Source organism: Haliaeetus leucocephalus, unplaced genomic scaffold (assembly GCF_000737465.1).
Source record: "Haliaeetus leucocephalus isolate CR32 unplaced genomic scaffold, Haliaeetus_leucocephalus-4.0 Scaffold751, whole genome shotgun sequence".
Lineage (NCBI taxonomy): Eukaryota > Metazoa > Chordata > Aves > Accipitriformes > Accipitridae > Haliaeetus > Haliaeetus leucocephalus.
Window position 1 is genome coordinate 17415186 of NW_010973187.1, and position 27006 is coordinate 17442191.

Genomic DNA, 27006 nt, shown 5'->3' on the forward strand with positions numbered 1-27006 from the left:
CCCCCCCGCCCTCAGCTCGGCCCTCCCCGGTCTCCTCTCTCGTCTTATTTTTTTTGTGTGTCTCCACGCTGCTGGCTCCTGTCCCTGCAGCTCCGTCCCCTCACGCCTGGCGGTTGCTCTCCTCCGTTTCCATCCCCTCTTCCCGCAGTGACCTCCGTCCCTTCCCTGCCTCCGGCTCCGCTTTCTCCGGCGGGTTTTGTGCTCCGGTGCAGTCTGGTCCTGGCAAGAAGCGCACACCGCGGGTGGGAAGCTGTCATGGGAGAGCTTTTCCCCCAGGCTGGTTACCACAGCTGTGGGAGAGATGTGTAACTAGCAGAGCTTGTTTTGTCTTTCCGTGACCTCTACATACATAGGAGAGCTCCTCCCTTTCCCATATTTCGCTCTCTTTCATGCCTTATATCCGACTTCCTGTGTACCTGCAGAAGCATTCCCATTTTTTTTCCTACTTATGGCATGCTGTTGCCTAGAATATACCAGAAGATAGTTTGTGAGGCGAGACACTGAGAAATCTTGCAGCTTAGAAAAGTTTCAATGGAAGACGCTGTCGTTCATATCAGGAAGGATAATAAGTTGTCTTTTATTTTGTATGACTGCTCCTAGGGAGGAGGAGTGTTGTGGAATGAACCACAGTAGTAACTGCTGCCTATTTCAGCATACTAGGATTTTCTGCATTTAATGCTCCTGGGCAAACTGGTGACAGTAATGTAAGTGTTCACACCAGAGTTCATCTGCTCTGAAGCATGCTTAAATACTGGGAAGGACTACTGGAGTTTTTCTAAAATATCCTGGATCTTGAAATACTGGGAATAAAAACTGAATAATATCATGGGTACTAGGAAAACGTAGCTTCACTAAATGAGTAATGTTAGTCAACAGAGTATCCAAAAGTGGGATATACATAACTGTTTACATACGTAAAACTAATTGTGTGAAGTTAAATTGAGAGTTTTGAGGACTGGGTTAAGAAATTTTATGCTGAAGGAATTTTACACTTGCGTATTTGATTACAGATTTTAGAAAAGTCTTTGTAACACAAATTTTTGCCAGAGACGTCATGCTGTAGGTTTAGTAAAGAATTTGCTAATTAAAATTAATTCTCATGGGCAGTCAGTACAGTGTGTTGATAGAGTTGGTGTTCGAGGAAACCAATAGAAAGTTGTAAGTGGGAAAACAAAAGCTTTCATGTTATTACTACTTTACCTTCTGTTACTTTTTTTCCATGGGTTACAATAGATCTGAAACTGGACATTACTATTACTCTGTTTGATTCTGCATAATTTGTGACAGTATTTTTGTGTGTGCATGTGTCAACGGCAGAATGAACTTAGTGGTTGACTACACTTGCTATGACCACTTGTGTTGCACAATTATTTTGAGGGCTTGATTGGGATGAAGTTCCTCCTGGGTTAAGTGCTCTACACCTGCACGGTGTGATATTTGACTGTCATCCAGATGACTGAGAAAAGCAAAAAGGCTGATTAATTACAAACAATGTGTCAAAGGGTGTTGTTTCCTTTACTGTTCCCTGTATCTTATATTTTGTCATATCAGTTTCTTGTGTTCTGAGAGCACCAAAAAAATCTTGTTCAGTGTAATTGTTTGCACTCAGAGATGAGCACTCACCCCACAAGTAAGGGGAAATAGAAGGTTTGTTTTGCATTGCGGATAGAATTTTAGCAGCTGTCATATCTTATTTTGGGGCTCTATGCTCTTTTTTTTTTTTAAAGTTTTACTTAGTTTTTGAGGTGAAGAGATGGGTAATGGGGATAAAGGAGGAAGTGCAGTCTGACTCTGGGTTTGGGGTTATATTTTTCAGCTATCTGACAGTGTCATTGATCGTATGAAGGAACCTTCTTCACCCAGTGGAAGACAGCAGTCTCAGCATCGATCATCATCTGGGGCAGGTACGCCCATATTTTTCTGTTTCCTAATGTGAGGAAGAAAATGAAATCTGCCTTTCAGAGCATTGTAATGAACTAATTGCCATTTCGTAGAGGTGACTTTTTGACAATAACTTTTTTCTCATCTCCTTTTGAAGAAGGAAGTAGTTTGTAGGCTTTTAGAAGAGTTAAATTACTTTTTGTTTTCTTCTGGCTGACATGAAAGTGTAAACCACAACTTTTTATTATACTTAGTTTCCTATGGTATTTCCCCTTGTTAAAGACTTTTTAAAAAAAAAAACAAACCAAAACCAACAGAAAAAGCAAATATCCATTCCAAATATGTATTGAGTTCTGAATTGAAAATTCTTGCATACTTAATCAACACTGACTTTTAGTATAGTGAGCTTCTGTTAAAATATACTTAAGCAAACATTAAAAGAATAATGTGCTATTTTCCTATTGTGGAATAGTGGAAATAAGTCACATACAGTTTATACAGATCGATGGCTCAAAATGATGGCTTTGTTAACTTTTTGTATTTCATTATTGAGGCCTGTTCAAATGCATCAAACAGGCTTCGTGCCAGGCAGCCTGTACTCTAATTTAAAATACTTCAGCACAGTGAACACGATGTAGCTACTGAAGAAGTGAAAATGAATGGCAGAGATTGGAGCGTGAGATTTATGTTTGTCGACTATGTGAAACCTGTAAGGTTCAAGTAAGGCTTCTTATCAGTGCTCCAGAAACATTAATGATACCAGTATTCCCTAAGGGCCTTTTGCCTTGATACTTACAAAAAATCCCACCAAAACAACACTCTGATTAAAAACAAGTCCTGTGGCAGTAGAGGGCCTTGCAGCAAGACTTGAATGAACAGAATATAGCATCTTTCTTTCATCTGAAGCACAGAAAGTTGGTTTCCTGTTGCTTAATTGAAAGTGTCTATGGTGTAGGTGTCTGTATCTGAGCTGGACTCCCTCTGTAGTCAGTAGAAAGAAAAAGACATTTTGGGGGACAATTCCTCTGGTTTATTTGAGAATCCTGCTTCAGGATGAGGTGAATTGCTCTCTAGGAATTCCGGGGTGAAGAGTTCAGATGTAAGCATCTAAGGATGTCAAGTAAATCCAACGCAGGATGCTTTACAAAGATCGGGGCTCCCAAATGATGCTATTTTAGAGGTTTGTTTTTCCACTTTATGAATAGGAAGAATGTGGCACAGTGAAGGCAAGGAAAATATCAGTGCTAAAAATGACTTAAACTGTTACCTGGCTTGTGAAATGTAGTTTGCCTAATAAAATTGCTTAGAATTTAATGCTTGATTAAGTGAGGTTTGAATGGAGTAGGGCTGTAGTTTCATGCATGGACTGCCAGATTGTCCATCTTTCTTCTTCTTCTTTTTTTTAAATAATAGCATTCTCACTATGTACATGTATTTTACTATGGTGAAGAAATTATTCTAGATAAAGGATTTTTGTGAAATAATACTTGCACGTCCTACCTACTTTCACAGCAGCGCTTGTTCCCTTTTCATCCTTACACCTGAGTTATGGAAGTAGTCTTGTGAGTAAGCATCTGTGATTTTTGGGGTGTGGTGACTAGAGATAAAGGCTGTAATACCCCAGCAATTCTTTGCTAATTCACAGTATGTACATATCTTGATCCTTTATTTTGTTTTTCTTTGTGTGTTGGAAATAGTGCTTTTTTATTTTTTTATTTTTGTTTATTGAAAGGCTTAATGAATCACTTGACCGTTCGTGAGCTTGGGAAACCTTACGTGTATTTTTGCTTTAAGAACTAGTGATTTAGGTGAAGTGCTTGTATTTCCCCAGGAAAGTATAATCAGTGTTATACCTCAGTTGCTAAAATGATTTGTATTTAAGAGGATTAAATTATACTTAAGTACATGTTACCATACCATCCATTCCTCTTTCACTGAATGTTTTTTTGATGAAGAACTGCAAACTGTTGAACTTCTTTGATGCTGTAGGAACAGTCAACCTCTTTGTTTATTTTGTAGCTACATCTAACTTGTCAAGAGTCTGCATTTGTCTCATGAGGTGTCATTACATGAAGGGTATTCACTTCAAAGCTAGTGCTCTGATCACTTAATATTGTACTATTCTGGTTAATGGCTGTGGGGGCTGGATCCCAAATCTGGGCATCTTCCTTCTGTGATGCAGCAATGCTGGGGCTTGGTTTCTTGTTAAAGCCTCTTGCACCATTAATTAGAGCTCTCTCCGGGCAGCTCCTCCTGTCCTGTTTATGAAGCTGGTGATAGTGACTCATTTTTCCTGACAGAGTGGATCACTCACTGTTTCTGAAGAGAGTTATCCAAGGATGGTGGTGTTTGGAGGCTGGCTCTGGCTTTTGGATTCCCAGCTGGGCAACTTTCGAACTTGACAGTTTGTTAGTCTGCATTAATATCTTTGTATATTCTAGACAAATAACACTTTTCTACAAAAATAAAGAAGATGTCTAGAGGGAGAAACATTAGAGCTATTAAAACCAGCCCTTTCTTTATGTCAAGTCTCTGATAGCTTTTGGTAGAGGAATAATGGATTAGATTACATGAAAGAATGTGTATCTTGTTGCTTGCCAATATATGATGAATTTATTGACTTCAGTTTGGGGTCGGAAGATGAAATTACATACACTTACAATGAAATCTGACATCTAAATACTACGTCTTAAAGCATCCTAGCTTGCTTGGATCATTTTCTGACTTCTGAGTAATATTAAATGCACTAAAATATTTAACAAGTGTAAAATCTTTAAAGTATGTCTGTAATTCCTAAAGCAATATTGATGAAAAGTAATTTGGTCAGACAATGAGTTTGTACTTTTTGTTTTTTTTCTTTTTTTTCTTTTTCTGAGTGTATGTTATACCTAAAGCTTTAGTCATAGCACACAAAGGGAATGGTTTAATTCATTTTAGCTTAGTGGATATCTGAAAAGCTAATAGTCTATTATGGAAAAAAAAAAAAAAAAGAGCAGCAAATGCTTAAATTATCAAGAGTCTCTGCATCTCAGACAGCCATTTTTTTCCCTTTGCAGAAAGAGATTACACTGAGGACACAGAGGATTTTTCTCTCTCTTTTTTTTTTTTTTAAACTGTATTATTTGTTGTTGTTACTATACTGTCCTCATGAAAACAAATCAGTAAAGGATCCATGTCATAAGGTACTATGTATTGTGTAGGTGTGTAATAAAATGAGCACTGCTGATGCCTTCTGAGAAATTGGGTTAGACCTTGCATATTTCCAGTGGAGAAAGTCCTATTTTGTAGCTTTGTTCATTTGTGTGGAATGATGCCTTTTAATTGTGTACTCTGTTGTGTTCGTGTCTATGTCTTTGGTGGAGTTTCAGTGGCCCAGGCTATCTTGGCTCAGTTGGAAACATATAAGGAAGTATTGTTGAGATGTACAGGAATGAGTGTTTGAAGAATTAGATTCTAGTTGGAGATGCAACCATGATTTAACGGAACTTTAGGAGAGCGAACTTCAGCTTATAAAGGGAGCTAGTTGGTGGGATCCCATAGGAAGCAGCTCTGAGGGATAAGCTCAGGAAAGCTGTGAGGTCCTTAAGGACAACCTCTTCCTGGTGCAAGAACGGTCCATTCCAGTACTCAGGAAAATTAATAGGTATGTTGGGAGGCTGGTCTGGTTAAACAGGGAGCTCATGGTAGAGCTTCAGCGTAAAAATGAGGTCAGCAGGAGGTGGAAGCAGAGGCAGACTACTAAATGAGTGGATTTGTGGATGAGAGGAGGGCAGTAGGTGTCATTTACCTCGACTTCAGCAAGGTGTTCAACACTGTCTCTCCCAATATTCTTGTATCCAAGTTAGGATGTTGCAGTGTGGGTAACTGGACAACAAGTTGGGTTAAAAAAACGGGCTGGATGGTCAGGGTCAGAGGGTTGTGGCTAATGGGTCATACTGTATCTGGAGGCTGGTATCGTGGGTTTCTGCAGGAGTTTGTCCTGTTTAACAGCTTTATCAATGTCCTGGAGGAGGAGGTGCAGTACATACTCTTCAATGCAGATGACCACAAACTGGGGGGATGCAGTCAATACGTTCGAGGGCAGGGCTGCTATCCAGAGGGACCTAGAGTGGCTGCAGGAATGAGCCAACAGGAACCTCATGAAATTCCACAAGGACAAATGCAAAGTCGTGCACTAGAAAAGGAGCAACCCCTTGCCACAGTGCAGGCTGGGGCCTGCCTGTCTGGGCAGTAACTGTTGAAAAGGAGCTGGAATGAGTTCAGCAAAGGTCAGGGGCTGGAGTGCCTTCCCTGGGAGGCGCGACAAACTGATCTGGTCTGTGGACCACTGGTAGCCTGGAATGCCGTGATTTGCATCTTATAGAATAATATTGGGTTTGTTTTTAATAGTACGCTTGTGGTTTTGTTTTGATTTCCCTTTGACCTCTGGAGATGTGGGGGGGAAGTTTTTTGAAGGGATGCAGAGATATTTGTGAGAAATACTGATGACTTGTGATAGGCTTTTGGTCTGAAAATCTTGGAAGACTCTAATGTAGCTATTATGGCAAGAATACATTCCGAAGAATATTTGGCAGTTTTGTTGAGTAAGGTTCATCCTACTGCTCTTGGTGAAGGAAGTAGATACATGGTGCTCTACATTGGCTTGTAGAGAAAGGGCAGCTTCATCAGAAGCTTCTGACACCCAGGCAGTAGCCTGCTAAGGTATATATTTTTTTGATGTGTGATCTGCATTTGAGCAAGCCGTCTTGGGTGTTCTCGCATACGTGATGCGGCAGTGCTTGCTCCTGCTCTCATGTGGCTTGCTGTGTTGCCACTTAGTTGTCACTGAGTTTCTTGGAGATAACTTTATTTTCAGTGATGTATATTGATACTCTTTAGGTTAAAGGTTCACTATTGATGGAAGTTTTTTATTATCAAAAGGTGAAACGTCTTGTAACTCACTAGACTGCTAAAGATGCCAAACTTTTAATGCTGTCACTGTAACAGCAAATCTTTAGTTGTGCCTGACATTCATGTCACTGGATTGCAGGAGTATAGGGAAGATAGAATTATGCATGGGAGATGAAGCAAGTACTGAATAAATTAAAGTTCTCACTGTCTGTGTGACATGCAAGGTGTTCTGTGAATGCTTTCAGGTTGCTGGGTATGTCCTTGTAAAATGGTACTGAAATTAGAAGGAAAAACTAGCAAATAATGCAACTTGTACATCTGTTTTTTTATTTTTAGTTCATAGTAATTTGGACTTCAGGGCTGTGGAAGGGCTTAGTTCACTCCATGTCCTCAAAGTACAGTATTAACCTCATCAAAAAGATGGTGCGTAATTAACGGAGGGTTGGATGGACTTGATGAGAATATTAGAGTAGGCAAAAAGCCCTAATTTAATTGTTTAAAAGTCTTGGGTTGTTGAGATACACAATTGTGTTAGAGGAGCATCTAGAACCTTACGAATGCTCATCTCACTTAGGAACAGAAATTTTTTAAGGTGTGAATGAAAAAGCCTGGATGTGCCTGGGGCACTTCCCTGTACTATATTCCCAACATTTGTCCATTTCAGAAGTAGCGTTTTGATTCTTCACTGAAGTACTGTCTTTGAGGTGTCATCAAGACTGCGCCTTTGGGCTGCCCACTTTAATTGCGTTTCAGGTGCTGATAGATCCAGTGGAACAACAGACATTTTAAACAAATGTCCAAAGGTAGAACAAGAATGGATGGCAAAAGATGTTGGAACTTCTCGTGCAAACGTCATATACTTATGTTACAACGAACCTCATCTAACGGTCTCATGTCTGATCATGTCTGTCCCTGTAATAAATTGGTGTCCAGTGATCTAAATCATCCAGAAACACCCTACAAGAAGAGTTTTGTACCAGCTTAGCTCTCTTAGTTGAACCTTGTCTATTCAGAGAAGGGAAGCAGGAGCACACATAAGAGCAATAGTGTCACTTCCTTTTTGGTGACGACCACCTTTTGGAACAGCTTTGCAAATTATGTCAAACTTAAGTTTTTCTTTCCCTAATCAGCTGGTTAAGCAACTTCACCACCAGTCATTGAAGTGCTAGTGGAAGGGAATAAACCAGATCATGCAATTAACGGAGATGGAGAGCACAGGCAGGGCTCAAGTGGTCTGGACTGTATCTTCAGACAGAGTGTTGCGAGATGAAGCAATCCTCAGGCTTTTGTAGACTGGAATTATTTTTTTTCTCCTAATATTGAAATAATATTTTTATGCTGTTCAAGGAGGGATTAAATTCTTTTTTTCTAAACAAAAAATAACTTTTACAGGTAAATTAGTAACAACAATTAAAAAAGCCAACCCAACTAGCCCCCTGAGATACCTTATTTATATCTCAGCATAGTAGTAGACTGCATGAAATACATACACTTAAATATGCTCCAAGAAATGACATTTGTGTTAATGTTAACCCTCCATGTGTGGGAGGCATTTAAGGCTAGAATTTCAGTAACTGATTCCTGTCCCCTCCCCCCTCCTTCTGCTCCCACTATTGCTTTATTTGTAGTTAATCAGTGTTGTAAAGGGAACTAAAGAAATGAATTCTGAGTTTGCAAGGGTTCTGCCAATGGAGGAATTGCGTTTTTGAGAGATTGTGGGATTGAGTTGGGTTTTGGGTTTTGTGTAGGTTTTTTTTGGGTTTGTTTTTTTTTTTTTCCCCTACATGAGGATCAGGGAGAGAGCCAGTATACCACACGAATATTGTTAAATATTAGGGGGACAGTTGATTGATTTATTTAGGGGGTTTCATTTTACAAATGATAGAGAACTTTTGATACTCTAGATGAAATTTAAAGAAAGAACACTCGTGTTAGGTCCTGTTCTACTCTTATGCATAAGTAACTAGGTCTCAGGCAGAGGTAGATTCATTGAGATGATAGTCAGCTTCTTTTATATTTTACAAATGTTTTTTTGTGTGTGGGGCTTTTTGCAGATAGGTGGAATTTATCTTTCAATGGACGTTCATTTAGAAGTGTCATTTTTGTTTCTATATATTCTTAGAAACAGGTAATTCTTATGTACCGCATACTGTGTGCTTTTTGGTCTCAAGTGGATTTGTTGAAATTAAATTTCATGCTATTCTGCTTAAGGCTGCATGTGCTCTATTAGGGTTTACTGAGTGCAGACGTTTGCTCTAAAAATCTTTCGGAGTAGTTGTGCGGTACACATATAAAGCAATTTTTGTCGTAGCTAGTATGACAAACATAACCAAAGTATTTGCTTAGAAATGGCTTGCGAGTTAGAAGTTAGAATCACCTGCTTTTTGATGTGGAAGCACAAGGTTCGTGCATGCTAAAACATAATCTTCCAGTACTTAGCAGAAAATCATGTTGAAAAACAACTGTTGGTGGCTGGCATGTGATTCTTGTGTTAATTTATAGTGCTGCAATAAGCTTAATTAAGAAAGCCAGGGAAACTGTCTCTAAAAACACAGAGAAAATAATTTAACCTGGGAATAAAAGATTGTGCACAGTTCATGGAGCCCTTTGTAAAACGGCATGTAGTAATGAGTTTTAAGGACTAAATGGTTATGCATTTATGCATGGAATATATGCCATTGCCTTTTACTAGTTCTGAGTACTGAATTGTTTGTAGTTAAATCCTGGCAAAGTTTTAGACCTTTGAGCATAGATAGTCAGAGCCTAGCCTTAGGCATTTGAAAATGCCGCCAGAGTTTATCAAATGTTCCTGAGGCAGACTTGTGGAAAGACAGTGTGGGTTGGTTTTTTTTTTTTTTTTTTGGTGTGCTTTTTTGTTTTTTTGTGGTTTTTTGGGGGTGGGGGGGGTTGGTGGTTTTTTCATGTTAGAATTAAATAAAAATTATCTGGTAACATGGGGCTTTTTTTCATCTTTTTTTTTTTTTTTTCCATTTTTTCTTAGTTTCAGTTACATTATCCTTTAGAAATCAGAATGTGACAGAAGATGATGCCTGTTGGCACACATTTGTTGCAGGCCTTGTTGGAAATCTCCCATGTATGTTCTTGCAGAAATCAAAGTTCACACTTGGTCACGTTCTTGGTTCATATTGAGAGTTAAATGTCCTGAAGGTTTCCAGTAGTAGGCATTGAACTATTTAATATTTCCTCTGAAATTTCAGCCTTTTGACTTCTCTAGTACGTGCTGTGCCTGAGCACCAGAATAAAACCGAGCTATTTCTCCTTTGTCCTTCAGAGACCTTCCTGGGATTATAGGTCAAAAAGACCAGATAGCTGGCTAAGATAAAAGGGTATGTAATTTAAAGGATTGTTAGAAGAGAAGTCATTTGGAGCAGTCTGAATGATTTTGCTATCTTAAAGAATAAAATCAAAAATATTGATATTTTTAATGAAATAAAACCAATGACTAAATTAGAACTGTTTGCTTTCACCAGTATTAGTCTTGATAGCACTATGCAAGGAAACTGCCATTCTGCTATATAGCATCCTCTCTGGTTTTATAGTAAAATGTATTCTTATCAAAATTGTCTCTCCACTGACTACAACTGTCAATAAAATGAAAAGAAGTGAGGGACTGCTATAAAGGGATAATGTATCAAAATATTTCTAAACCAAGCCTCCGAGGAACTGGTAAGAGATCATTGTGCAGGACAAGGAGACCTCCAAGTAATAAAACCTTGTGGGTTTAGTAGTAAATGCTACTTTTCTTTCCATCACAATTTATTTACCAGTTAGAGTATTTACAGTGTGATATTAAAGAATACTTCAAATGTGTGGTTTATCACATTAAGATGAAAAGAAAAGCTTTGTTTTATTCTTTGATCTTCAGGCTACAGCAAAGTGTTACTAAAACTCTTCATCACTTGTCAGATCAGGCAGGTTAAGTATATTGTATAGTGCTGCTTCTTGAAAGCTTTGTATTAGTTGTTTTTTTAGTTAAACAGAAGATAACCACTTAGAGACCTTTTCATGTGCCTCAGGGGAACAGTATGCAGTTTCAGCTACTGCTGTGATTTTTTTTTTTTCCCAAGGCTGGTTTGCATGTGTATTGAACTCCTTGATTTTTCAATAATCTCATGTTGAGATATATTACTAAAGTTTTGGGGAACACCAGACTGAAAATTGCAGTTTTCAGGTAATATTACCTGTTTTTTGAAATTTAAATTTAAAAAATAGAGTAAGTACGTTCTTTCTTCCCTTTGCTTGCAAGGTTTGTTGTGTACCTCTGACAATGCTTCATGAAACCAGTTTATCTGATTCTCATTTTTAGCTTCATTAACCATGTTTGATTTCACCTAATGTTAATAATCTGAAAAATAGGCATCTAATCTAAGCTAGGCATTTAGGCTAGGGGTGAGATATGGTGGTTCGTCCTGTCCTGTGAAAACCTTCTGTATCTCCTTAATCTCTTGAGCTTTATACAGAAGGAGTTAAGTGGTTCATCCAAGATGCTTGATTTGGTTTTTTCCTCCTTCCTCTTTTTCTTCTTCTCTTTTTGGTGAGAAGGAGGCAGCTTATCGTAAGAGAAAGGACTCAATTATCCCTGATGTTACAAAGTGACATTTCTCAACAGGGGGAGATGGCACTGAGTATTCTGAAATTTAAGTAGAAAAAGTAGTATCTGCAAAAATTTGTAGAAAGAATTAATAAAGGCAGTGATTATATAGAAGAGTGACTTCAATGCTAATCAGAAACCTAAGGAAACTGTAATTTTTGGAGAAGCAGCACTGGATATCACATTACATCACTTTGTCAACTAAGTTTTGACTGAGTCTGTTTCTGTGCCAATCTGTCTGTTGAAGAGATTGCTGAACACACGGGTTCCTTTTAACCTGCTCTGTCATATGGAGAGGAGAGGAGAGAATGTTTTACTCAAAGAAAAAGTGAACCTCATATATTTCTGAATTAACCGGAAGCTTCTTTGCTGACAGATTATTCTTTCTCCTTAGGATTTTTGTATCTGAACTCTTGCTTGCTAGAACAGCCTCTTTCTTTCTCCCTGCACCTTTTATTAAATTCCTGAATTCAATTTCTAGTATTTGAGACACTACTAGCTCTTGCATTTGCTCGTTCATGCTGTGTTAATGTGCTACTTGGTGACTACTCAAGGCAGTTTATTCCTAGAATGGAGTGCATCTGCTTGGTTTTGGCAATACTGCTACTCATTGCGTCCTTCTGTAGTATCTTGTTTTCCTTACTGCTAACAACTTAGAACACTAAAAAGCTATCGGTGGTGGAGATGGTGTAAGTATTACATCAGTTTAGAGACCAGTCATTTAAAAAAGTTGTTTTTGTTAGCAGATCTCATTACCTGTTCTTAAAAATGTAGGTGTTGGATTGTTGCGAGAATTATAAACATTTCAGCATTTCTCCTTTATTTTTGTATAATTTCTGAATAATGAAAATAGTCAAACATCATAGTTTCATATTGTTTACCATCAGTTTTCAGTTATTACTACAAGCAGTATTACAGTGCTAAATATTGGGCTGAAAATACTTCTGTTACCACATTTCAAAGTTGACAATACTGTAGCTGTCTGCTGAAGTTGGAGGAAGACACTTGACGATGTTTTGTCTGTCGCCTCCACTTTCCTCAACAGAAACATATCCTTGCTCCTGTGCGAGGAGTTCACGTGCCCTTGATACTGTTGTGGTGCATATATTTGAAATGTGTACATTGGCTATTTCTAATCGGACTTCTTGTGTCCTACCATTAATATTACATGAAATAAATGTTCTGTCACTTTGCTACTAAAGCTTGACTTTCAGATTATTCTCCAAAATAAACATGCTGCTCTATGGGATGTAGGAAACTGGAAACGTTATCCTCAGGACATAAGAAAATACTTGCAGATTCTCCTGCACTTACCTTTTCAAGTCAGTGATTTTCATTTACGGGACCTTGTTACAAATGCTGTTTAAATTCTTTTCCTTGTATCCTTCTTGAGTCAGCAGTGATGAGACTGAATGTGCTGTAGTTTGCATCTGAGCAGAATAAACAAACTCTGGAATTACTGTTTTCTCTGCACTGATACAAAACATCCATGTATCAGCCTGTTGTTATAACTTGAATGAATGAACAGGAGATTAGATTTGAGCGCACCACAACAGCTGTTAAAGATCCACTTATTTATCACTGCCGGCTTCTTTGTACCTAATTTAGGTGAAGTGATTGCTTTCAGACTTTGTGCAGAGTTTCAGTGCCCATGTCATCAATAAATAAAATTATGACTTGATACGGAGATGGTTACACCTTTTTTTGCTGAATATTCAGCTTCTACTGGAAAATTTTTACTCCCTTTAAAATTTAGTGCTAAGTTGTTAGATTGCTTTAAATGTACAGTGTAGAAGTTTGGCATCTTGATTTATCTTTCCATGCAACTCCAGCCACTGAGAAATCTGGTTAATAGGATCAGCAAATGTATTGATGAGTGTTATCTTTGGGTGAAACACTTTTTTTCTTTCCTTTCATTAACCTTTACCTGTAAAGATGCACTTTCACTGCTTGTTTTTTTCACAGTATCATTGCATTATGGCCTCTTATGTAATTTGTTTTTATCTTCCCTCTTTCCCAGAATAACTTTCAAAGTTATTAACCAGTTTTATCCAAACTAGTCAGAGAGGTAGATTTCTCAAGGATAACTAATTTATTTACATGTTATCTGAAAATTTGCAAATGGATTGGTGACAATAGTACTATTGCAGTGTTTCCTGATATGATTATTGACCAGCATTATATATCATAGATTATCTTCATACTGTGGAACTGATTTGCAAAGTGAAAATAACTGCTGGTGTATCCTCCAATGCATGTTGCAACTTACTTTATTTGAACTTTAAGGCTTTTGTTCCACTCCTAGGAATTTCCTCAAAAGTATGTGTTCAGGACACCTGGGGGAAGCTCCTTGGTGGATGTGGGTCTGCTGCAGAATGGTTACAAAGGTCTCTCTTTCCAGCAAGTACCCATACCTTTTCCATCATTATTGTCATATTCTTTTACCATCATTAGTGTGTTTTCCTAGTTTAATTGTAGATTTGCCTCTCTGAATCACATATCCTTCCCCTTCCACCTTATCAGTGCTTTGAAATTTCCATCCTCCTCCTTACCAGATTTCTTCACCAGTCCCTTCCCTTCAAAAAGGCTGGTCTCCTTGGCCAGGAAGGGAATGGTACCTCTTGCTGTGTCCGCTTGTGCGTAACCTGGTTTGGAAAAAATTCAGAGCATTACTGGTGAGAAAGGAGAGATGGTTTGATGATAGGGTTGATCTTGGAGGAGATAAGGATATGCAGAGACTTGGAACAAGAGCTTCTGCAGCTGTACCTGATGCATATAGAATCATAGAATCATTTAGGTTGGAAAAGACCCTTAAGATCATCGAGTCCAACTGCAGAAAGGCAGAGGCAGGGGAATGCTGGAGAGTTACAAGACTGTGGAAAAGCCTATACATCAGTGAGCCTGGGGGATTTGGTAGAGCTTGGGTCAATATGAAGTGGGGAGATGCTTTGGGGCAATGCAGGCAAATAGGCCAGACTAGGTTTTGGAAGGTCCTGGAGCTAGCGGTTGTGCTGCTGTTCTGGGTATGCTTTCTGATGCTTCGCTGTCACACGCATTTGAAATTCAGCAGCTGAAGGGAAGGAACTGGGTGCAGAAAGTCACCATTCTTTGAGAACAGCAGTGGGATAGGACAAACGAGCAGTTGCTCCCCTCTTTAGTAAAATTCAAAGATAAATTCTTAAATTTGATGTGTCTTGTGATAGCTTTAAGTAACAGAGTAATTGCAAATTAGCAGTGGATGCAGGCTTTGGTGTGTGATCATATTAGTACAGGATGGTCATTTGGAACCACAGTTTTACAGTATTACCTACTGTGTGACCCCTCAGGAGGCTGGGAGACAGGCAAATTACACCCTACTACAGGACAGGTAGGCAAAACTCTCCTATAGTATGTTGTGCTACTGATCAGTCAATACAAGCGTGCTGGAAGGCAGTCACTGTGTGCGTAACTCTGGGCCAGCCATAAAATTCACCTTCTTTGTTTAAATAGTACAGTGACATGAGAGAAGGTAGGGTTATTGTCTGTGTAAGAGGAACAGAACATAAATCCACAAGAAGCCACATTATCATTAATTAGTTGCTTATGGGAAGGAAAATACTGTTGGTTTTTAATTTCACAAAGCAGGGAGAGAATTTCCTTTGGCATTTGGAGCTGTGAGTATGCAGCTGGCTTTGGAAATAGTGTAAGTAGTAGTGAAGGGGTTGAATGTCAGAAGGCTGATGAAGCATCATCATCATGAAACTGTATCCTCCAGCAAATACCAGTTTTCTTTCTTTATGTTTATTTGCCTTGCCCTCTTTCTCCTGATTGGTTGTTCAGATTGATTTGGTACAAAAGGACAGGTTCTATCCTAGGGCACGATAAGATCATTTGAAGTTACCAATATGTGAGTGTGAATGGAACACAAAATTTCAGTTTAGGTGGAAAAGTTAGGTGAATAGAAATTTATATTTTGCAAACGTTGTTGTGGTTTACCCCCAGCCAGCAACTAAGCACCACGCAGCCGCTCACTCACTCCCCCCTTCCCAGTTCCTAAACTAGATGGGACGTCCCATGGTATGGAATACACCGTTGGTCAGTTTGGGTCAGGTGCCCTGGCTGGGCATGAGAAGCTGAAAAATCCTTGACTATAGTCTAAACACTACTGAGAACAACTGAAAACATCAGTGTTATCAACATTCTTCACATACTGAACTCAAAACATAGCACTGTACCAGCTACTAGGAAGACAGTTAACTCTATCCCAACTGAAACCAGGACAAACGTTTATCTGTAAAAAAGAAAAAGGAAAAAAGGAGTGGGGTTTTTTTCCTTATAAATGTGTACAGTTATTTGCACTGTGTGTATGGAATGCACAACATCAGAAAATAACATTATTCTTTATGCCATTACCTATTCGTGTTAACTCATGCCATTCATTCACTCATTAGAAGTCTTCACTTAATCTTCTTTGGGTAGCAAGGCCCGTTCCATATGCTTTGAACCACATTTATGTAAAAAGCAGGGCCCCCTACCCTACAAACAGTTGGCACATGGACATTTGACAATAAAATTCAATGCCTGGAGCTACTCTGAGCCGGTATTCCCAGCAATGGACAGGTATGTGAAAATATCCTCGACAGAGGCTTTCTGATTCAGAGCGATTAGCAGCTTTGTGAATCTTCTTATTCCTGTCCAAAGTGACTGCAATCCAAGGCTGTAATTGGGTAAAATTGACTTTTCAGTGCCACTGATAGTGTGCAATCACAGCTGGAGAATCCTCTTTAAAAATGCTGGTAGCAGATGAACTGAACATCAAAATTTGCTATTTATGTAGCCTTGACAGTATGGAGAGTCCCGTTTGGGAGTGCTGGCCTGTGCAATAGCAGTTAGTAATTCTTTGCTATTAGTGGTAACTTCTAAATGTAAAACTAAAGAGATGTTTTAGTTTATAAACACTTTTACCTAGTGATTATGTGTAGAAATACATAATTATTGCACTGTCTTCTATAGTGGTAGAAGACATTCATTGAAATACATGTGGTGAAAGAATTTAGAAATTATTTTGTCCAAGAAAATAAAAGGGTTACCAGTAAATTTCCCCATACTGTAAGATAAAATAGCTTTACAATAAACTTATGAACCATAAAGATCAGGAACTGGACAACTTAAATTGTTCTGAAAGTACACTGCATGCTTAATCCTGTTGAGAGCAGAATCATAAAATCCTTTCTATCATTGCTTACAATATGATTATTTTTTTAAATGTTGAATTATGGAATCCTGATGCTTTTATCCATTGTATTCAGCAAGAAAAGCCTTACAGTGTATGTATAGTAGGAATTACTAGCACAGACAGCTGGAATAGCAAGTCTCTCAACTGATGTATTCAATCTAAGGGTATTCTGCCAGTGATAGCCTTGTAAAGGTATGTGATGCTTCCATTTAATCTTTCTTTTTTTTTAAATTATTTAAAATGAACAGGACAGCAAAATGACTTACAGCTAAATAGCTGCTGAAATAAGTTATTTCATATATATACATTTACATTATAGAGGTGGGTGAGAAGGATGGCTTATTAAGAAGGTTTGGCTGAAATTATTCACAACCTTGTAAGGGCATTGAGAACAAATTTAAAAGTTACAGTAAAGCTTCACATAGTCATGTAGCTGGCAGAGCAGGAATTCCTAGCAAAAATAAAAATTAGGTACATTTTTATGTTAACTGGCTTCTTTCACTCAATCCACTTATTGGTTGTAAATGGGTTATTTTATTAGTTGTCATATGTTTCAAGATATATTGCCCATATTTTGTGTTTCTTCTGTTGCAGTGCTTCCTTGTGTCTGTCACCTGTTGTATCTAACTTAAGTCCTCTAAGACAGGATGTTTCGTCTCTGTCAAGCATACATATCTTTTGTTACGATTTCTAAGTTTCTGGAAGAAAATTCTTGACAGATTTTTTGAGGATTCACTATACTGCATTGAAATTCCTATAACACTTTTTTTGAATCATCATGAAGTCTGACGGAAGAATCGCACAAACATCCAATTTTAAATTTGTGGTGAGAACCTCTGTCTATTCTGCCACTGTGATTGTCGTGACACCAGGACACCTCTCCCTTCCTGCATTCAGGGCTGACAGTCTGAGCTTAGCATGAATAGGGGAGAGGATGTGTTTTCTGGGCGATACGAAAACTCAGACTGTGTGTTGCGTAAGGATTTTGTAGTGGAAGAGCTCACGCTTTTATTGTTAAGCCATTGGTGACTGGAAGGGCTCTCTGTGCAGGCTCTTCGGTGCAGCAGGATGGCCTTGTCCTGCACAGAGCTTTGCTCATGTGTCCTTGCTTCTTGACTCCTACCACTTTATTCTCCTATACTCCATTTCTCCTTTGTTTAGTGGTTAAAAAATCTAAGTTTAGCCTCAGGATTTTGTATTTTTTAATTTTCTGTCTTTCTGTGGATTGTATACATCCATTTCTGTTTACTTGATTTTTCTGCTAGATTATTAGAATGTAACCTTGGACATGCTGGGGAGTAATGAAAATTCTCTGCTTTTCTAGTTTAGGTGCAAATTCTCGTTAAATATAACTGTTAAGCACAGGCAGATAGAACCCAATTTGAAGAACAGCAAGGGAAAACCTTGTCATCCTGCTCTCACCTGTTTCTTCCAGCCCCCCCTCATAAGTTTGTTCTGGGATTTACTGCTACAGTTACAACAATAATGGGATACTGAAAAGAGGATGTTCCAAGCATAATATGAATTAACTTTGCTTTGTTATTTCTAGATCACGTACCATCTTGTTGCTAATTTAAATTAGTATAAATCGATTGATATCCACATTTCCATTGTAAAATAGATAATGTAATATATATGCAAGAGTGCCTTTGGAAACTAAAATATTAAATATTTTTAAATTATGCACACTTAATTGCATTGTTTTTGTATTTAATTATCCTATGAGCTTGTTTAAGTATTGCTGCATGTTACCAATATTTAACAGTTAATACAAATTTCTGTCCTTGGAGGCGTGCTTTATGTTTGTACTGAATCCGTGATTGTAGGAAGTGCCTGTAATTCTGAATTTAAATTGAAGAGTTGCTGTATGTGTTGGTAGTTAAATTTGTATGAGTTTTAAAATAGAATTTATTCTTAAGAATGCTATTCTTTAAAAAGAATTAAATTTAAAAAACCCCAACCACCAGTGTAAATGCTGACCACACCCTGATCCATGGCTCATAATAAAGAAATTTGGGATATGTGTAATAAGGTCACTCATGAAAGCGTCTGTTCTGGCACACATAGATTCTTGTTTCTGATAGTTCAATTGTACATACCACAGTAAACTTCCTGAGGGTCTCTAAGGGATTCCTTTGTTGTTGAGAGAGATAGCGAGAGAAACAGATGCTTTGGTCTTTAAAGCAAATAACTTATTTCTGGAGTTTTTTCTTTAGTGCTGGTGGAATGAAGGGATGGTTCATTATTTCTTCCATTGAGCCTAAGACTAATTTGGACTATTTATAGGGTTAAAGACCGGCTACAACAGTGTTTGAAACCCATTAAATTAAAAAAAAAAAAAGTTGTATGCCAGGAATATTGATGTATTAACAGTTACAACATTTCCTTGTTTCCTCTTGTGTGCTGCTACCAGCAAATCCAGGCTCTTTCAAAAATAGTGATTAAAGAAAGAAGAGTATATTTAATGATGTCATTGACTTACCACCTAATTTAAGCGCATTAAATATATTTGCTGCGGCTTTAATCAATATTTAAATCATACAGTTTGATTTCAGAACTAGAAGCCTTAACTATTTTCTTTAGTGTGCAATGAATATTTATATGGCTTTCTTAAAAACTTATGTTTTTAGGAGTCCAGGATAAGAGTTCCTTGCTAGTGTTACTGATATCCAAAGCAAACTAAAGTATGTAATTCTACCAGTGAATTTTATGCTCATAAGAGTTACCTGATTGACAGCTCTGATGAGCTGAAGCTTCTATGTACGCACAGACTGCACGCAGCATGGGGAGGTGTAGATGGACTGTCTTGCATTGATTTACCACTGCACTTTAACCTGGACCTCAAGTAACCTATTTCAGGGGTGAGACAAATTTTGTTTCCATGGTTAGCAGCTTGAGACAACTTTGAGAATGTCAGGAAAGGTAATAATACATTCTTGTTGTTTAATTGAATAAGAAACAAAGTATATACTTTTTTTCCTGGTCTAGAGGAAATTATGCTACTCAAGTGCCTGTCATTTATATAGTTGGCTACTCTTTTAAAATTAAAGATTAATGGATTTGATATTTTGTCTTTCCTCTGCTGTTCAACTTAAATGGCTACTGTTGATATTTTTTGTGTGATGTATGAAATTTAGATATGGACCAAACTGGAGTGTTTATTAAGTAGAGAGACTAAATTGAGGGTATTTGTGAATATTATAATAATTGCATATTATGCATCTTAAATTGGAATGTAGGTGGGAAAAATGTTTTAATTATGGAAGACCCATAATGTGTTTATAAGCCCACAGCTTGATGTTGTGAAGGTACCAGTTGCTGAAGTATGCCTTCTGATTCAATATTTATGACTCTTAATGCACAGTTAGGAATTTTCCTTGTGACATCTTCATTAACTTTAATGTCTACAAAGCTGCAGTTGCCCTGCCAGCTACTGAGACAGATGATGGGTTTAAAGACAGCCCTAAGGTACGTTGTCCCAAGTGAGCTGGTTAATGTTCATACTTAATGTGCACAGGGACATGAGAACTGCCTTGTTGGATCAGATCGATGGTTTGAATGCCCTGATGCTCTGTTGTCAATACCAGATGCTACAGAGGTGAATGCAAGAAATTCTGCAGTAAGCAGTTGTAAAATAGTTTTTCCAGCAAAAAAGAAATCTTCCTGTTTCTGGCAATGGTTGGTACATAACTTGGAGCAGTGTTCTCCAACTCCACTTAACATAAGTTTTCTTTAGTCTTTTTTTAACCACCCCTTGATTTTACTTGCTTTTCAGTTCTGCAAAAAGAATTTGACAATATATTGTCCACTGTGCATTTCAAATATTACAAAAGCAAAGATTTTTTAAATGCTGCCCTATCAGCTTTGTTGTGAGCCTTTTTAACAATGTGTGATGGAAGAATGAATAGAAACCCAGAGCTGCCTATTTATACATTATTATATTCTGTATCTTGTCTCTTCTCTGTGTTGAGCCATTTCAGGTTTTCTTTCCATTATTTCTATGTGCTTTCCCAAAGGAAGAGAGTTGTGTGGTAGTGCCATACATTCACCACTTGCCTTCTGATAACTTCTGAATTTATTAAGTTGTTTCATCAAAATCTAACTAAGGGGGACTGAAGAACTCAAGGCCCTGATACTTCTATAGGTTTGGATAAATCAAGGGCTGGGTAGAAAAGAGTAAGACAAACGCCTTTATGGAGAGAAGATCTTCAGCTGCCTGAGCTGTTTTGCTGAAGGTTTACCACTCCACACATAGGCCGTGGCTGGCAGATTGGCATGTGTTCTGCAAAAGCAACTACAATCTGTGCTGTGTATTGCCAAGCTAGGAGACAGGAGAGAAAGCTCAAGTTTAGAGACTGGAGAAGTGCTCAAGGAAGACAGTGTCGTAGGGACAAGAAAGGTCAGCCTGACTTGATATGAGGGGGCAGAGAAATGTGCAATGTGGATCTTTGAGAAACCAGCCTATGTTAGTGCTTCTGACTCACCCCCCCACACTCAAAACCTCTCAATTTTTCTGTGCTTTGTTTAGTCAAAGATTAAATTTTGTAATGTTTCCCCTTTGCCTTAAAAGAAAGAAAATGTTAACTTAAGCTATTGGACAAAATAGTTTGGAGAACGTTTCAAAGTGATTATTGTGTTAAGACCATAAATTTTGATGGAACTGAAATAGATCTCAGCGAAGCTTATCCTTGGCTTTAACTGTTGTGTGGAAAGACTTATACTGTGCTTAAGGAAGTGTGGAGGTGCATCATTTTATATCTGTTTTATCATATTCTTTCTCTCTAATTCTTTATATATTCTATACTTGGACCTTCTTATGTTGGACCTTCTCTTCCCCTTCTACCTTCTCCCCTTTCATGCCCAGCTGGCAATTAAACAAATTTTCTTTGTGTGATACTTGGGACTTACATGTGATTATGGTTGATTAAAACACCAAGCAAAATGTAAGATAAAATCGCATTATGCTTTCCAGTGTGTGTGACCATTTTTCAAGACTGAATTTGTATACCATTGTGCTTCTCAGCTTGCTTGGCCTTATTTTCTTAATTTTAAAGTTTTCCAGTCTTACAAAGTCTTGATTAAAATGATTTTAGACTATTCATGTGCAGAGCATAACGTCTCTGTTTAGCTTTCCCATTGCTACTGCTTTCTGTTCTTCGTTTTGTCTTAGTCTGTTTCTAATCCATGACAGCAATTTACCACTCGTTTTATAACTATGCTTTCCTAACAGCTTCTACTGAGTACCGATGTATAAAATGAACTGAATCACTGTCCTGGTTTCAGCTGGGATAGAGTTAAATTTCTTTTTAGTAGCTGGTATAGTGTTATGTTTTGATTTTGGTATGAGAAGAATGTGGATAACACACTGATGTTTTCAGTTGTTGCTGAGTACTGTTTAGCCTAAGTCAAGGATTCTTCAGCTTCTCCTGCCCAGCCAGCAAGAAGGCTGGAGGGGCACAAGAAGTTGGGAGGGGACACAGCCAGGACAGCTGACCCAAACTGGCTAAAGGGATATTCCATACCATGTGACGTCATGCCCAGTATATAAACTGGGGGAGTTGGGCAGGGAGGGATTGCTGCTCAGGAACTAACTGGGTGTTCGTCAGCAGGTGGTGAGCAATTGCATTGCGCATCACTTTTTTTGTATATTCCAATCCTTTTACTAGTATTGTCATTTTATTATTGTTATTATTATCATTATTAGTTTCTTCCTTTCTGTCCTATAAAACTCTTATTATCTCGACCCACGATTTTTACTTTTTTTTTCCCTGATTCTCTCCCCCATCCCACTGGGTGTGGGGGGAAGTGAGGAAGCGGCTGCGTGGTCCTTAGTTGCTGGCTGGGGTTAAACTACCACAGTCACATATGTAGCTTCTCATTTGCTGTCTTGTTGATGCATTCAGACGCTAAAGATTGTGCATTCTGGTTTTGTGTATTGTACCCCGTGTTAGTCGTCTGGATTGCACCCAAGCCATGTACTTAATTTAAATGGCATGGGTTGTCCTTCCTTGTGAGTTGTTTATTTGAAGGCAGAAGTACCCACTGTAGCCCCAAATGCATTGCAGAGCTCCTTGGGTGAAGAAGTGGTGGTCTGAAATTTGAGAGGAGAGGCCGAGGCACCTGGACTGGTTAGGCTTGGAAGTATTCTTTCAGCAAGGAAGTTATTGATAAGACAGAACCAGCCTCTTCATGGTGGTGTGTGGCAGGAAGACTAAGAGGCATACTTTGAAACAAGACTGCTTTTGTCCTGTAAGGAGATGCTTTTTCACCTTCAGGTCAGTCCCGTATTGAAACATGTTGCCCAGAGGGGCTGTGCTGTTTCCATCCTTGGAGGTATTCATGTAAAAGCAAATTTTTATCTTTTTAAGGAAAATGGTCAAATGGCCTGGAGGACATCCGTATGATTCTGTTCTGGTCTTTGAGAAGTTTCTCTGTGAAGGATGTCCTGTTCACTGGATATTTTTTTTTTTTTTTTTTTTTGGAGCAAAGCTGAATGAAAAGGAAAAGTAGAACTGTTTTAGAACTGTTTTTTTGCATTTTTTGTTTGGGTTTTTTTTTTTGTAAATTCATTTTCTGAATGTTATTTAGCTAAGTATTTTCTAAAAGATGTTTGATTGTATCAAACCTAAGTGTCTCTTCATTAATAACTTAATGCACCTGCCCTTTCAAGAGGATTTAGTTAAGGTGCCTGATAATAAATGCTGTTTCCATTAATGATTTTTTTGAAAATTCAGGACTAATGGGCAGATTTCCAGCTCTGCAGGCTAGAGGCTGATTAATTTTTCCGTATTTGTATTTCTGATTTCTCAGGCTAACCTTTTTGTGGCTGCAGGTGTCTGCTTTACCTAACGTGTATTATTTGCAGCTTTAGGTGCTGCCTTCTTGCTGTAATCTTAGTATCATGCTGAATGCTTTTTCTGTGAAGCAACTGCTTTAGAGTGAGAGGAAAAAGGTACATATTTAGATCTTGTGACTGGCAAGGGCAGAGGAATTGGAGAAAATTTCTGTGAGATTAGCTGAGCTGCACATACCCTCGTGCACCAACCTACAGTAGACCTGGGAGATAAAATTGCTGACTGCTTCTCAAGCATTGTTGTTATGTGAAGCTCTTGGCTTTGCTCTGCCACTGTTAATGGGTGGCCTTTGAAGTTCAAGATGAAGTGCGTACTATATAGCTGAAACCTCAGTAACTGTTGGTAAGTGTGTAAGCTCTTCAGTACCCTTAGCTTCTCTGACCTCATCAGTTGTCCCTGTAATTCAAAGTGTTTTGGACCCTGGGAAACATATCAGGTGTATACTTCCTTGTTCATTTGATTTTGAAGCACAAATAGGGAATCAATTATAAGGGTTAAGCAAATGGCTTTGCACACTCTTTTTGTTTGTATAATTGTTTTTTGTTTTTTTTTAACACCAATCAGGTTAGTCTTCAGCTGGACTACAGAAAACGGTATCTGTCTCTACGAGTGGCTCCCAAAACCATTTTCATAGGTTTTGTGGCCTCTTAAAAACATGGCAGAATAAGCCTCTTCTCAGGTTTGCCAGAAGGGCATTGGGTGGATAGGAATCTCGGTGTCTTCCCTGTCTGGAAAGGCTGAATGGAGAAGTGCTGAAACAAGGGCATGCAGAGAATGCTCTTACGCTTCCATAACTGCCAGCCTGTCCTGCATTCCTTTCAAAATAAAACCCTGTCCCAGTGAGACATACTCTCATACCCTTTCACACCCTTTCACTCTGCAGATCCATCTGAAGGCATAAAACCAACTGGAATGATTTGGTAGAAAACTTGAGTAAATGTGCTGTAACTTTTATTCTCAAAGTTGCCTTTCTTCTATTTGTTGGGCATGGTCAGAGGTTTTGGCCAATACATCTGTATTGGACATAATTTATAGTTTCTTCAGATCTTGTCTTTGGCTGTCTTGCCCTCTTTTTTCCATGCTCTTGGAGCTTTGTTTTAAATGTTAAAGAAGCTGAATTTACCGTTTTGTGTATGTGCGTGGGGAGGGGAAGTGAACCAAATGTATGTATTAGCCTGTGCTTGCAGTAAGTGAAAATGGTTTAAATAATAATTGGCTAACTTATCTGTGCTCTTTTTAAAGTTAGAATCTATGCATGAAGGGGGAGAAGTGTCATGCATTTGGACTGTAATATTAGACATAAATAACCGTATCTTTCAAACTTTTCCAAAATAGTAGGTGGACAAATAAGCAGGTTAGGTTACTGCACACTGGAGGCCATCAAAATGGCAAAAGGTCCTTGTCCATTGACAATCACTGCTTGGTCTGTTAAGATCCAGGCAAGAGCTTTGTGGGTTTTATCAAATAGTGCTATTCTGTCTCTGTGGTGTTAAGTAGAAGAGTCTGGTCACTCTTTTAAGCATTGTGAGACCTGCTGCTAGATCTGAGCATAGTAATGAGCCCATTGGCAATGCAGCTGGTGGTATTCCATTTCCATTATCCTGAAGAGAATACTGCTTGTCAGATACCTATCAGCATCCACCCTTCACATGCTAAGAGGACAGAGAAGAGTTATTTCTGGCTGTAGCACTATGGCTTTTTAAGTGTAGTTCCCATTACTGACCATCTATCTAAATTGTCTTGTGATGTGAGCTGTGCATTAGCACATTCAGACTTGGGAAATGGTGGAGCTGCATTCATTTTACGCTCTTATAGGAGTATAAGAAAGCACTGGGATGCAAGTGTGACCTTTGTAAATGTACTTGCCTGAAAATTTTCCAAATTTGTCTGCTCTGGGATGCACTTACTTTGAAGTTGACGCTCATTTCAGTATCCTGAAGAACTTAAAGTACTTGGGGTGGTAGTGGGAATGGCTACATAATTTTTGGCAACTGCTGCATACTTATCGCTTCCGGATCGCGCTTATTTTAGCAGTCTTGCACCCAACAGGTTCTAATATTCTCCAGTAGTTTAGCGCCCAACTGTCTGTTTTTAATGCCCTATTGTCTGGGTAGAGATTGGCATCAGAGAGAAATGTTATTGCTTTTATCTAGAAACAGTTCCATTTTTTTTCTGATACTCTTTCTAATAAATTAACTTTTGTCTTTTTAAATGCTTCTTCCCCTAGAACAAATCCCTCCTACTTGCAGAACTGCAATTTTTTACTGGAACATCATAAAGTTCCCATATGGGAGCTACCCAATTATATCTTACAATAATTCAATTGAATGATCTATAGCTCCACTTTTATTCCCTATTAGTATTTGGCTGATCGATGGGTAACCTAATTGATTGTTAAGGTCAAATGTCTTTATTGGCTGATGCTTGAATCTTTTCTCATTATGACTTAAAAAACTGTTCTATGGTCTGTTAGAGTTCTTGTACTCATTTTTGCACACCAGAACATAAACTTCATGATGTAGATGCTGGTGAACAATATACTTATGCAACATTTTGTGTATTCTCAGGTCCAGTATTAGAAGGACATGAAATATTGAGGTATCTGGGTTGAGCAGAACTGCAGTAAGAAACAGTTGATCGTGGGTTTTCAGGTTGTTCTGTGAATAAGGTAGCTGTGATGTGAAATAAATTCTTTGCTTTTATGACAGCTTAATAATTTCTAAGTGTACAAATGCAGAACCTTAACTGCTCTCATTTTGGCTTGTGATGCTTACTGAGGTGTGGGGAAGATTAATGTGTGCTGCAGTACAGAAACAGGATCTTTGTGATTGCCTGATATTTTCAAAACCTTTTTTCTTTTCTGGTGATACAGTTCACTGTGACCAGCTGATCTTTGTTTGGACTTGTACAGGTGTGCTGTAACAACTCAGTATCTTCTCAGATGGACAGTATCCTCGCATAGCCTCAGAGGAGAAAATAGTGGAACAGTGTCAAGAGTCAGTAGAGATAGTCCCAATAAAATGGGGTTTTGCTTTTTCATCCAGGGTTTGTGATAGTAATCTGTTACAAGATTCATATTTACCTCTTGAATTTTCACATATGTTAATATATTTTTAGGCTGGGGTCTCCTTTTGCCATTCACAAGTGTTCCCCCACTTTTACCCAACGCAACTCTGTTTCTGTCATCTAAGCATTTGCTGCGTCTGGCAGGATGGATATCGATTTATTCTGCTTTACTTAAGATACTTATAACTGAATTAGTTGGCCAAGACTCCCATATAGTTGATGAAGCTGCTTCATTCATTCATAAAATTCACTATTTTAAAAGTCTACTTTAGGAAGAGCAGAATTGCACACTGGACTCTATTAACGATAATGAGAATGTGGACTAATGATGTTGGATAATATTTGCAGATAAAGCCAACTCCTGGAGACAAGGTCACCAAGATATATGGCTATTTGTCACTGGCTTTTTTGTGTGTGTGTGTGTGTGTCTCTCTCTCTCTTTTTTTTTTTTTTTTTTTTTTTTTTTTTTTTTTTTTTTTTTTTTTTTT

The 27006-nt window shown here is 38.2% G+C and overlaps 1 protein-coding gene across 2 annotated transcripts in view; it reads left to right on the top strand.

The window, feature by feature from the left end:
- CHCHD3 (coiled-coil-helix-coiled-coil-helix domain containing 3) overlaps nucleotides 1-27006 on the top strand; it is a 155069-nt gene that overhangs the window by 254 nt on the left and 127809 nt on the right. For both annotated transcript variants that reach the window (XM_010581023.1, XM_010581024.1), the window contains exon 2: nucleotides 1817-1904. In XM_010581023.1, coding sequence (XP_010579325.1) covers nucleotides 1817-1904 — 88 coding nt within the window. The remainder of the gene's footprint in view (nucleotides 1-1816; nucleotides 1905-27006) is intronic.